We start from the raw sequence: 14029 nt of genomic DNA on the forward strand, positions 1-14029 counted from the left end.
ACTCCTTTGTTTGAGTTGGAGACCAGACATCACTGACCTTCCAAGATTCCAATGTTGCACCCCATCCTGTATCTGAAGTATCCATGTACAGATCCTGAGTGGGAAGAGGTGATTGTAGGTGTAGACCTAGATTCCTTGCCACCTGACGAATCCACCAGTATAACTCCCTTTTCAAGCAAGGCAGGAGTGGAATGACAAAATCCAGAGGGTGGGAGCATTTTATCCAAACCGTCCTAAAAAATCACTGGAACTTTCTCATGTGCAACTTGGCTAAGGGAAGCATGGGAATCATTAAGGCCATGAACCCCAGGAGGTGTAGAACATCCCTGGTAGTCAGAGATTGAAGGGGCAAAAAGTTCTGGAAATAGGAAGTAAGGGACAGGACCTTTTCTGGAGGTAAAGAGGCTAGAATCCTATCTGTTTGAATCCTACAACCAAGAATAATGTGGACTTGGGAAGGAGTCAGAGTACATTTATGATAGTTGACTGTGAAACCTAGACTCTCCAGGAGAGACATTGTGAAGGACAGATTCTCCTGAAGGATGTCTGGGGATGGGGCCTGGAGGAGGAGAACGTCATCTAGGTAGGGATAAATCTGTATTCTTTGTAGCCTGAGCTAAACATTTTGTGAAGACCCTCAGTGCCACAGACAGACCAAAGCACAGAACTGAAAATGTGAGGAAGCAACAGAAAAGTGAAAGAATGTCCTGAACCGTAGGTGAATGGAGATATAAAGATAGGCATCTTTGATATCTAATGACACCATAAAGGCCTGGGGAGGAATTGAGTGGCAGAAGGGTGCGCAAAGCCAGAATATGAAAGGTGGGGACTTTCAGAAAGGTATTTAAATGAGAAAGGTCCAGAATGGGCCTCCAGGGGCCATCCTTCCTGGGAACCAAAATCATCCTGGAGTAAAACCCTTTTCCCCTAAATGAGGGAAGAGTTTCCCAAACCATGACATATCCTCATTAGATGATGGAAAGGACCCAAGTGTCCTGGGTTATCTGATTACAAGCAGGGTGAGAAAGAGAGAGAGGCAAAGAGAAAGGAGTAGATGGGTCTGGAGGCAGGTAGTCACAGATTACCTGACTTGACCTGAAAAGGGTATTTCTGAGAGGGGGTGGAGGAAGCAGACTTAGAAGGGGGTTGTTACTTGAGTCCCTCTTTCCTTTGGTGGAAGGGGGCCTAGCTGGCTTTCTAACTAAGGTGGTTTTGGTAGGATAATTCCTCTGGAACCTGAGAACAGGGGAACAATGCTATGCTTTAGATCCTGGAGATCCTTGCCCTTTTCTTGAAGTGATTTAAAAAGTTCTGCAGCCGAGTCACCAAACAGGGCTTTGTTGCCCACAGGGGCATCCATTAGCTTGGCTTTAATGTCATCAGGCAAGGGTTGAAGCCTGAGCCATGAATACCTCCTCAGAACATACCCAGAAACAGCTGCCCTGGCTGACATCTCCATGGCATCATAACTGCACTTGATGGAGTGTCCTGTAACCTGGGCAGAGGAATTGAGAATGGAGGACAGTTTAGTCTTGGTTGGAGAGTCAGGGAGCTCAGAAAGGAGTTTTCTTGCATCTGATAAGAGACCTAGAGAGTATTTGGCTATATGTATCTGATAATTAATTGCCCTGAAGGCCAAAGTAGCAGAGGTATATACTTTTTCCCCTAGTCTCTCCATGACTTTGTTCTCTTTATCCGAGGGAAGCAATGAGGTGGAAGGTAATAATTTGGATGCTTTGTCTGCTGAAACTGATATAGTAGCTGGGTCTGCAGAAGAAACTTTTAAAGAGGAATTTGGTCTCATCAGGCACCTTATAAAATCTATCTGGGCACTTGGGAGCTGGAGGCTGGGAATCGGGGCATTTAGAAGCAGCTGTGAAGGCATCTAAGAAGGCCGGTAATACATGGGGAATGGCAGATGGAGAAGGAGAGTCCGTCTGGAGGAGGTCACAATACCTCTTCTGTATGTCAGACACTTGGCAACAGTCCCACTTGAAGAAGTCTTTCATCTTCAAAATAGTTTCCCCATAGGACATATCCTTCCCAGGGGAATCCGTGCCATTAGATTCCTCTTCTTGGGAGGCTTAACCCAAAGGAGAAGGAATTTGGGTTGAATAAGCCAGGGATTTGTCCACTGACAATTCTTCCTCATCTGAAGAAATATCTCAGTGGTCCTCTTTAAAGGAGTAGAAGGAGGAAAAGCAGGGGAAGGGGTGGAAGGAGCAGAGGTCTGACACAGCCATAAAGGCATTGAAGAGGCCTTGGGAAAAGGCCTGACAATCTGGTGCTTGATTCTGGGGAACCAGCGAAACATGTTTTGATTTAAGTTTTTTCTTTTTAGGAGCTTCCATGTGGTGGAAGGTGGATGGGCCAGACATCGGCCTCCACTCCACAATGTCCATAGGCACATCCTCCCACATGATGAGTTGGGTGACACTACATAGACCTTCAGAAATACCCCCTCCCACACCTGAATTGGACGCCTGAATCGGACGCCTGTGAATCCCTCATGGATGTGCTAGCAGAGTCCTTCATGGCTTCTGCCCTGGTACCATCAAAGGAATGTCTACCAATTCCAGGACAGCCTCTGGACTCACATCGGCCCTGGGAGGGACTCCTGAAAGAGAGGGAGCAGCAGGAAGATTAGGCCAAGACTCCTTGACCTTTTTAGGTTGCGGCTCATCTGAAGGGCCTGATGCTGCCTCCATATCTTGCACTAAATGGTTAAGGCACCGATTCTCCAGATATAGTTTAATTGAAGCTAGACTACTGCAAAGGATTTTGGGGACAAAGGCCTTGCAGTTAGCACAGGTGGTGTGGTTGGGGTCTGGGCCAAAGCAAAACAAGCAGACCTCATGTGAATCCTTATGTGGAATCTGCCTTCCACATTGACACTTGCCCTTCCTAGTTGACATGTAATCACTAAACACAATACTGTAGCCAAAATTAAAAAAAAAAAAAACCCAAGGGGGTACTTATCTGAACCAAAGTTCACGACTTATCTGGTGAGTGATAACCAGAGCAGGCAATCAGACAGGCGCCAGAAAAGTTCTGAGGTGGGTACATGCTGATGTTCACTTTACACCCAATGTTTCTTTATGGCCGACATTCGTTAGCTGATGTGCGGCATCACACGTACCTTACAGGAGCATTAAGACTTTTGTATACTGGCCAGACATGCGAGTCAGCTGGGGGCGGAGTTCCTCATGTTATGAATACTGTAGCATATGAACAGAAGGATATCAGCAGTAATGTGGAGCGTGGATTGGTAACCCTGATTCATCATGTAATTTAACTAATTAACTATTACAACAAACCATAACTGTGCATATGGATAATTTCTATGTTTACTAAATCCTGTTGTTACAACAGGCCCAAAATGGTGCAGAAGTACAAAGACTTTAAGTGACTTATGCAGGTTTACACAAATTGAATTTAAATCAAGTTCTTCATGTTGTTAGCCAAATTCTTTGCTTGTATCCTGTGCTACTAGAAGACATACTCATGCTTACTGTTACCAGTAATGTTTTTGTTAAAACTGGGTTACCTATTCCTGAGTACTTGCACTCGTGGTACAGCTTGCTTACTGTTACCAGTAATGTTTCTGTTAAAACTGTGTTACCTATTTCTGAGTACTTGCACTCGTGGTACAGCTTGCTTACTGTTACCAGTAATGTTTCTGTTAAAACTGTGTTACCTATTCCTGAGTACTTGCACTCGTGGTACAGCTTGCTTACTGTTACCAGTAATGTTTCTGTTAAAACTGTGTTACCTATTCCTGAGTACTTGCACTCGTGGTACAGCTTGCTTACTGTTACCAGTAATGTTTCTGTTAAAACTGTGTTACCTATTTCTGGGTACTTGCACTCGTGGTACAGCTTGCTTACTGTTACCAGTAATGTTTTTGTTAAAACTGTCTTACCTATTTCTGAGTACTTGCACTCGTGGTACAGCTTGCTTACTGTTACCAGTAATGTTTTTGTTAAAACTGTGTTACCTATTCCTGAGTACTTGCACTCGTGGTACAGCTTGCTTACTGTTACCAGTAATGTTTTTGTTAAAACTGTGTTACCTATTCCTGAGTACTTGCACTCGTGGTACAGCTTGCTTACTGTTACCAGTAATGTTTCTGTTAAAACTGTGTTACCTATTTCTGAGTACTTGCACTCGTGGTACAGCTTGCTTACTGTTACCAGTAATGTTTCTGTTAAAACTGTGTTACCTATTTCTGAGTACTTGCACTCGTGGTACAGCTTGCTTACTGTTACCAGTAATGTTTCTGTTAAAACTGTGTTACCTATTCCTGAGTACTTGCACTCGTGGTACAGCTTGCTTACTGTTACCAGTAATGTTTCTGTTAAAACTGTGTTACCTATTTCTGAGTACTTGCACTCGTGGTACAGCTTGCTTACTGTTACCAGTAATGTTTTTGTTAAAACTGTCTTACCTATTTCTGAGTACTTGCACAGCTTGCTTACTGTTACCAGTAATGTTTTTGTTAAAACTGTGTTACCTATTCCTGAGTACTTGCACTCGTGGTACAGCTTGCTTACTGTTACCAGTAATGTTTCTGTTAAAACTGTGTTACCTATTTCTGAGTACTTGCACTCGTGGTACAGCTTGCTTACTGTTACCAGTAATGTTTCTGTTAAAACTGTGTTACCTATTTCTGAGTACTTGCACTCGTGGTACAGCTTGCTTACTGTTACCAGTAATGTTTCTGTTAAAACTGTGTTACCTATTTCTGAGTACTTGCACTCGTGGTACAGCTTGCTTACTGTTACCAGTAATGTTTTTGTTAAAACTGTGTTACCTATTCCTGAGTACTTGCACTCATGGTACAGCTTGCTTACTGTTACCAGTAATGTTTCTGTTAAAACTGTGTTACCTATTCCTGAGTACTTGCACTCATGGTACAGCTTGCTTACTGTTACCAGTAATGTTTCTGTTAAAACTGTGTTACCTATTCCTGAGTACTTGCACTCGTGGTACAGCTTGCTTACTGTTACCAGTAATGTTTCTGTTAAAACTGTGTTACCTATTCCTGAGTACTTGCACTCGTGGTACAGCTTGCTTACTGTTACCAGTAATGTTTCTGTTAAAACTGTGTTACCTATTCCTGAGTACTTGCACTCATGGTACAGCTTGCTTACTGTTACCAGTAATGTTTCTGTTAAAACTGTGTTACCTATTCCTGAGTACTTGCACTCGTGGTACAGCTTGCTTACTAGTAATGTTTCTGTTAAAACTGTGCTACCTATTCCTGAGTACTTGCACTCATGGTACAGCTTGCTTACTGTTACCAGTAATGTTTCTGTTAAAACTGTGTTACCTATTCCTGAGTACTTGCACTCGTGGTACAGTTGTCACAGGTTCCAGATGTGGCACTACCTTTACATTTCAAAGGCGCACTACTGCTACAGAATGTAACCACAAAATACAGTGTGTATGAATTAGATGGCCCACAGAGCACTTACTGCTAATAATGCTCCACATATGTTCCACAAGTGTCTGAATCAATTTCTGTATACTATGTAGCTATTTTACTGCTTCAGTTGCATCTCTCAGATCTCTCAAAATCAAAAGAAAGAATACTCTGCTAACAACTGTTTCCAGATGTATTAGCTCTTGTTTTACTGTATCATAGTATCATGCCTAAAAATGATTCAAGAGTCATGTCAATTCACTGACAGCCAAAGGAAAAACTGTTTGTTGTGCAAGAAGCTTTCGCTTTGGATTTATGGTGTCATACCTGTGCTGCATCTAAAGACATTTCCTGTGTGAGGTGAGTGGGTGACTGCAAATGGTGATTATAGACCAGTTCAACACTGGACAAGGCAGAAATAGGAATATACTTAAATGGCAGGAAAGGTGGAGCAGCACTGGAAAACAGAGGGATTTCAGGGGAGCAAGCACTGGAGCTCAGTCACATGCTATTACATCAGTTTGCTGCAGGCATTGAGACAAAATGTTTGGACACAGTGCAAGGACCAGAAGGTGATTCTGCAGAAGTGCAGGGTACCAAAGGCTGAAAATGTATGTACCTCCTCAACTACTATATGTATCTTTATTTATTTATCCATCTCCCTTCCCTAAACACAGTGACCCCAAGCAATGCAACTGCATTATACACTGCTTTGCATATTTATTTTATTAAATTCTTAACTGGATAGGAGAAACAGTCCTTCTCTGTCCCATTTCAGCCACAATCCAGGCCACAAGGGCAAGTATAAATGAAATACATGTATGGGAGGTTTACAGAAGCCAGTCAAGCCACGTGTTTTTTGATGGTGGGAGGAAGCCAGCATTTTGAGATAACCCTTGCATACACAGGGAGAACTTGTAACCTCCACAGAGACAGTGACGTAGGATCAGGATTGAACCCTGAATCCCGGTAGTGTGAGGCAGAAATCTTAACTACTGAGCCAACATGCTGCCCATATCTGGTACACTTGGGGTCTAGCGCTTCATCTTCAGTTGCCAACTTTTGTATATCTGGTAAACTTATTTCTAACACACCACTGAAAATGGAGCAGCACTGCTTTGGTAGAGCATACAACAACTGCCAAAATGCACTGAGGCCATTGGCAGCTCTACTTTGTAGAAGAAGAAAGCCCTGACTACTGCACAGGTGAGCAGAGTTTGAGTAATGGCATAACATGCTGATGAAGTTGGCAGGGAAAAATAAGCTTGTCCATCATGGGGGATTAAGGAGAGATTCAGTAGGCAACAAAATGCCACAATTCCAGGGGACCAAACTGGCCCAAATTTCCAGTTGCCCCAAAGCATTATCTGGTTAAGTGACTTGCTCAGTATCACATGGTAGGTAAATGAGGGAATCAAACAGGGCATTTGGTGGGTGTTTAGTTTAGCAAGCCACCACTTGGTGGTAGCCTTCGTAGTGGGCATGCAAAAGCAAACACCCATATGTGGAAGGTGTTGACAGCCTCAACAATGACATAGACTGCATGTCCTACCAGCCAGGGGTGGGGACAGGGTCCTCAGAAATGCCTCAATAGTTAGGATGCCAGTGATAGCACAAACAACCATGACAGCCCCTCTGAATAGTTCTTGCCCTCATGGTTACAGGAGGGGCTTAAGTTCAGTACGGTGAGGCTTGATGGTCAGCAGGCAAAGCAACAAAAAATGCCTGGGGGAAAAAATAAATCAGTGAGTCAGTCAATAAAATATATCAGGTAGTATTATGTAATGCTCTGAAAAAGCTCAAAAGATTCTTCTGCTGGCATACACTGTGTATCATTAAGGGAAGCAAGAATATTTTGGGGGAAATCTCAGTCTCATGGTACAGCAAGATGACCCTGACTGTGACCATGGAAACGTTTCTTTAATTAGCTGTATGGGACTTGGAGAAAACGGACCAAAAAAGGATGGGAGTCAGCATTCCTTGTCGACTTACCCAGTCTGGGGGAAGGGAGGCAGTTCTGGCTAGCCTCTTGGGTGACACCTACAGGGAATACTAGCTGGCTTCACCAACACAGCATGGATCTGCTTGGCACATGTTGCCAATGTACTACAAGAAGCACCTGAAGCCAGGGAAGGGCATGTGTGTAAAAAGACATACATGTTCTCTGGGGATGCAGCCATGGTAGAGCTTGATGTAGATACTGTGGGAAGCAGGAGCTCTTTGGAAGGGAAAAAAAAACCTACCAGTCCTCCATGCAGATGACAGCTCTGTTCCTGACCACTTGACTTTTGCTTCACATGAATTGGCTATTGGGCTTTCATCAGTGGTAATGAGTGGGTCAAAGGGGTGGCTACGAGGGAGATCTTTATGGGCTGTATGAGTATCCAAGACAGAAAAATATATATATTTGAGAAAAACAAAGCAAAATCCTTAACTTCTAACTGTGAGTTTAAAGTAACTACCGAACAACAGAAGATTGCAACAATGTTTAGGTCACAAAACTGCAGTTTGCTCAAGACCAGTATTATACAGATTCCGGAGCAGGAATCCTTGACAAAATGACTGCCTCGCTGCCTGAAAGAGAAGTCCTTATGCAAGATGTGTGAAGAAAAGCAATGCTTTTATTCACTGAGTGGTGAAGGACTCTCCTGTTACATGCTTTATAAAGGAGCTTAATGTGGATAAGTTCAGTCCGGGGCTATACTTTTGTTTTACTGAACAGGACCCAGTATGTGACAGCCTCAAAAAAAAAAATCCATTTCTTCAGCAGAGTGAAAATAATGTCTAAGAACAGTAGAGGACTGCCTCTGTTGTTGAGATCAGTGAAATGGAAAATAGTATAGCAAAAAAAGCAACATAAAGAAACCAAAACGGGGAATGTTGGCATATGCCTTACCAGTCAGTCAGAAAGTATACATTGTTGACAGTGTAAAGCTATTAAAGTTATCACTGATTTTCAAACAGATAAGTTTCCTTGATGACTTTATGGAATATGACCAGTGCTGAGGACTGACTCATTTCACTTTACCTTTTGCACAGAGTCTGAAATCTTTCATTAAGAATTCCCCATGTCATAAAAAAATGAACAATGAGACATACCTTTGCCCTGATGGGCCAGATGGGACCAGTTAATAACATCAGCCTCCTCTTGTTGTCTCCGTGCAGATGACGAAAGTTCCCCATCACTACGAAACAGCCTTTTGGTTTGCTTTGTTAGAGTAGAAAAATTAAACCAGCTGAGGGGACGGGGTATTGAACTAGACTTCTGCACCTTCCTGAAAGACTCACAGGAGTGTTCCTTCTTCATTTCTTATACACATTAGTTACTTAATACACACCACCGTCCTTTTGTCAACCTTTCTCAAACTTAACTGCTCACAAAGTGACAGCCCAGTTCTGACTTCCGTCACCTCATGCTGTATCTTTTCCAGCATCTAATTCTTTTCGGCTGTTGTTTTTTTTACCTCCTGCTTGTCAGATCAAAAGGTTACTGTAGTTAGAGCAAACAAACATCTCAATGGGTTCTTCTGTGATGAAATGACACAACACAAAGTGCAGCAGTAGGCAATAAGAGAAACTTACAAGAAAGTTAATTCAAGTGTCTTTTCATCCCACGTTTGTCAACAGCATAGGTCTCTCCTAAACACAGCAGTGCACAGACATTGTGTCGTCCTTTTGCAAACAGCAACGTTAGCAGCTGGAGATAACGATTTCCTGTTTACATCAGTATCCACAAACTCCTAAACACTTTGCAAACAGTTGGTCAGTAAGAGCAGCAGTCCAAAGCTAATAAAGGTGGTCTTGCCAGGCAACCAAGAAAGTGCATGTGTTCCTCAATCCAAGGATTTTTGTCACTACTGTTCGAGTCAGTACCGATTGTCTTGTTTTTACCGGCTGATCCTGTCTCTTGCTAAAAGCTGCATTAGGGACACCTGCTCATGTTTAGACTGTCTCTGTGGCTGTGGGTTAGGATTACTTGGACAGCATACTGTGAAAGTCGATCAGCTCCTGAAGGCATGGCAAGTGACCTGCTTAACTCCTCCTTTTTGGCACCACAGACAAAAAATACCAGTATTAGAAACTTCAGGACTAGGAAATAAAGAAAAAAAAACAGACAAGGAGATGCAAAGGAGTAGCAAGAACCTCTACCGTCAAAAATACAGTAGCAGGAAGAGGAGCAAAATATCCACATGTCAGAGTCCTACTGGCCAGGTTTGCTCAGAAGGCAGCCACCCTAGCGAGTGTCTGTATCTTGTCAGAAGCCGGTGCACTGATTTCATCTTCACAGCGAAACAGAACTGCATGCAATTATGGGCTCATTAAGAGATAGGGAAAAAAACACACACACAGCAGCATGCTATCAGATTACACTGTGAATTAGAAAGCCACACTGAAATGACCTTTGACTCCTTGTCATACAAATGAAGTAATAAAAAAAGGAGAAGAAAAAAATCATAAAGGGTGTGCCACCTGCCATCTCTTGTAAATAATTTAATACTGCTGGTTTCAATGGAACACGTTCATTCAGTGAACTGCACGGATTTAGAGAGTTATAATTAGAAAGAAGGGAATGTAAAAAGCAATTCCCAAAATATGCTGAATTATACAAGGATGCCAGAATTCAGACAGCAATAACATAAAGAAGACACTGCAAGAGTGTACTTCGTAATTAAAATTAAAGCATTCCTAATCAGTGTGACACACTTTAAACACTCTCAGTTCTCTCCAGCCTTTGGTATAATTAGTAGGCCAATTCAGTTTTCTTTTGATGTATGATGCATATGTGTGTATTCCACTAAATGATACAAAGTGTCATCAGATAAGGAATGACATAACCTGCTTGGCTTGCTTGTCATTCCCACCAACACGGCAACCACCAAATTATTAAATAAAACAAGGCCTGAATGATAAGGGGGAAAAAAGCTTCACATGCCTGCACAAATATACACTTAAAACAAAAATGGAGTTGAGAAAAGCCAGATTTCATATCTTGATGACTTTCTCAATATTAGGAACAGTCCATGCTCCTCAACCCTACTGATTAAGGGTTGCGTCACAAGGGGACTACCAAATTGTGCAAACATAGTGGGGTTAGAAGAAATGTGCAAAATACTTAAAGAAACCTGAAAAATTATTAAAACAACTTATTTGACAATATGTTCACTCATTCATTAAAGTGGATAACCATTCATTCATTTGAGCACAAAGACACCTGAAACATTTATCATTCCAGGGTACAGTAATGGAAAAACATATCAGACTTGACCAGAAAGCACAGTGCCCCACAAAACAGTAATATACAAATACAGTGTGAACACTGAGATGATGATGAATGTATGAATATAGTAAGTGAACATAATGAAAGGATCCATAAAGGCAAGAACCTCAACAGGGAGAAAAGGCATCTTACTTAAAGCAAATAAGGTAGAGAATAAAGGATAATGCTATCTGGGAGCTTGTAGGATAAGGGTATAAAGAACGTGGAAAGATACTGAGGCTGAGGGAAAAATGGAAACAAGACACAGAGGTGGGGAAGGGGTGGAGAGAAGGAAGCAAAGATGATTAGAAACAGAGTAAGAAGGGTTCAGTAGCAGCAGACAGAAGGCACAAAAAGAATGACCACAAAATGATGGGCACCAGTAATGCCAACAAAACCAAGTCCGACCACTGATACTGGTGATACTGAGAGACAAACTGTAGAAAACTGCATTACCCTGTGACATGGAGTAATCTACGTATGACAATTTAAGGCAGCAAATGGTGAGTCATTGCTTGTCACAGGTAGCTATCAAATATCATTCTGTGAATGAGCATGTGTTAATATCTGAGAACCAGCAAGTCGCACAGTTTGTTGTCAGAATTATTAGACAGTATAAGTTGTATCCCTACAACAGCAACATGGGATTGTGTTCTAGGTAACAGCTCAAGTTGCTATTAACAGATTTAGAAGAAAACAAACAGTAGACAACTGTCCACCCAAATGTTCTCTAGTCAGCATAAATGCCACCCCAGCAGCCTGCTCCACTGGCATAGTGGAAGAAAATCCTGATCAAGTCTCAGGCAACCCAAATTCAGTTAGCTGCTTGGGTACCTGTACTACATTAATGAATGGCAGCCGGTAATGAGGAAGGTAAGGAATGATGCAGCTTTGCCTGTCTGTCTCAGGGTTTGGGGGGATGCAGGGGCTCATGCCTGAGTGCACGTTCCCAAAGCTGAATCCTATGTAAAGACCAGAGACCTAAAAGGAGAGATGGCTTCAAGGGTAGCAGGGCTAACTTGATGGGATATGTCACTCCTGGAAGCAGATATGCTCCCACTAAAATCCATTACATGCACAACCCTGGGCATATTACTGGACAGGGTCTGATGGTCAGTAGGCAGTGAGGGCAAAACCTTAAATAAATAAATTAAATACATAAATAAACAAACAAACAAGCAAACAAATACCACCCAGGCTGTCTGACAAATAATAAAAAACAAGCTTAATGAAAGTCACCTGGAGAGTGATATTGGATAAAGTTGCTATTACGATCTCATTCATTTACTATCATTATCTAGAGAAAAGCAGATGAAAGAGAACACGATGTACTATTACTTCACTAACTGCCTTCTGATAAATGACAGTCGACAAGTGAGCAGATATCTTTCCTTTATTTATCCGTCATCTGTCAGCTGGTGATTGACAATGTCTAAAGTGAACTCTCACATGATACATTTCTTTCTGTCAGCTGCAAACACTGTGCAGCCGAGAAGATAGGCAATCAATCAGTCAACCTTTATTTTCATGTTTACAGATATAGACACATTAAAATAAATAAAGCAACAAATTGCAAAAAAAAAAAAAAAAATAATAATAATAATACAGATTTAAAGGGATCATAATATTCAGCCATTGAAAGGGTGTCAAAATCTTTATGGAACATGCATGTCTCGAGACATCTCTTGAAGCTAAAGACAGACGAGAACTCACAAAGCTGCCCTGGCAGGAAAATCCCACATACCTGGGGTATGACGGGAAATAACTAAGCCCAGAAAACTGAAGGCTTAACCTGGGGATTGTCAGCAGGTCCAGGACAAGAAGGTTGTTAATGCTCCAAAAGCCGTCTTAAACAGGCGGGACTCTGGTCACAAACAGCACTATGCAAAGTAAAGTTGTGCTCAACAATCAGCGACTGCAGTGACTGTAGGACAGGTATAATATGAGTACACCATGATGCCCCAGTATGAAGCCTTACTGCACAGTTCTGCACATACTGCAACCTGTCAAATTCAGTGTCTGAAAGACCCCAGGTGATGGCCATTGCAGCAGCAGCACTGATAAGAAATAACAAAGGCCTGCACCATCCATCCATAACCCCTTTTTCCTATTTTTGCACATGGGGTCAGGATGTCACTTCAACAGTGAGAAACACCTAAAGCCAAGGTTTACACCACTAAGTAGCAGCATGACTGTCCCTCACTGAGGTTCGCTCCAAGATTATGTAACCATAGACACATTACAATCTATGACCTCTATAAACAATATTGGGGACCAAGGATGGGCATGTAAATGATGTGAAGAACCATAGTATAGTGTTAAACTGATGAACTATGACCCTCTTTCCACTCCAAAGAATATCACAGCAGTCCACAGTTTGATCCCAGTATTTCATACTCCATGAGTTTATCTGAGTTAAAAAAAATCAGTCAGTCAGTCATTAACTGGATTAAAGTAATCCATATGCTCTTTGGGAAAAGAGGAACAGAACATCTTCCATGGAACTGTGATATCTGTAAGCCTCTACCAAATGGTAACATTTACAAGTTAAATAATATTTGACCCAACATGGAGCTATGGGACCATGCAGCTGAGCAGGTAGGCAGAGGAAGAATTTATCCCTGAGACCAGCCTCTGGGTACACAGCCAGAGATGTAGGGAGTCAAACCACTGGAAGACATACAGACACTCCAAAGCAGGTCTTCACATGCTCCAACAGAATCAGGTAGCCAATCATGTCAAATACAGCAAAGGCACAAATAGGAACAGTATAGAATATACGAGTAAAATAGGATACTCTCCAATCCTCAGTTGCACTCTGGTAGCCTGCCCATGAAAATCATGAAAAGAATGCAGACACAATTCGACTGGAGACACTGGAGCAGAATGATGCACCATTTGTCAATCCAGAAGTGTTGCTCCCTGTCTTCCATACAACACTATAGAGGTATGCCAATCACAAGTCCTCAATGATATTCAGTATCTTAAGTATTTCTAGAAAGACCTCATCCAATTCCACAGTCCTGCCACAACAAATCTGTTAACCTGCCACAGTGACTTCATCTGCACCCATAGAGCAAAGCCTATTAGTTGTTTTTGGCACTGCCTCCTCAAAGAAGGGCACATCTACTGGGTTCAAAGTTCCTCAAAGTGTAACTTCCATCTCATGACAATGTTCTCAGTCAGGGTCAGTGTTTCTCCACCCTTGCTGAAAATAGCATGGTCCATGTCCCACCCTCATCTTCCTGAGTCATTGGATAGTTTGCTATAATCTCTCTGAGACTATCTGAAAGTCATTCTCCATAACCTTATGAAATTGTTCCCCTACACACAGGCATCTGCTATGG

General features: G+C 42.1%; 1 protein-coding gene across 2 annotated transcripts in view; it reads right to left on the minus strand.

Moving 5' to 3' along the window:
* The window catches only part of NHSL1 (NHS like 1), an 829440-nt gene extending 819744 nt beyond the window's left edge, over positions 1-9696 (minus strand). The window contains exon 1 of one of the 2 annotated variants that reach the window (XM_044075526.1): positions 8525-9696. In XM_044075526.1, coding sequence (XP_043931461.1) covers positions 8525-8732 — 208 coding nt within the window. In that variant the 5' untranslated portion in view covers positions 8733-9696. The remainder of the gene's footprint in view (positions 1-8524) is intronic. The other variant, XM_044075534.1, reaches the window with a different exon arrangement.
* Between the last annotated feature and the right edge of the window lie 4333 nt (positions 9697-14029).

Source organism: Protopterus annectens, chromosome 1.part1 (genome assembly GCF_019279795.1).
Source record: "Protopterus annectens isolate FY-2018-M chromosome 1.part1, PAN1.0, whole genome shotgun sequence".
Taxonomy (NCBI): domain Eukaryota; kingdom Metazoa; phylum Chordata; order Ceratodontiformes; family Protopteridae; genus Protopterus; species Protopterus annectens.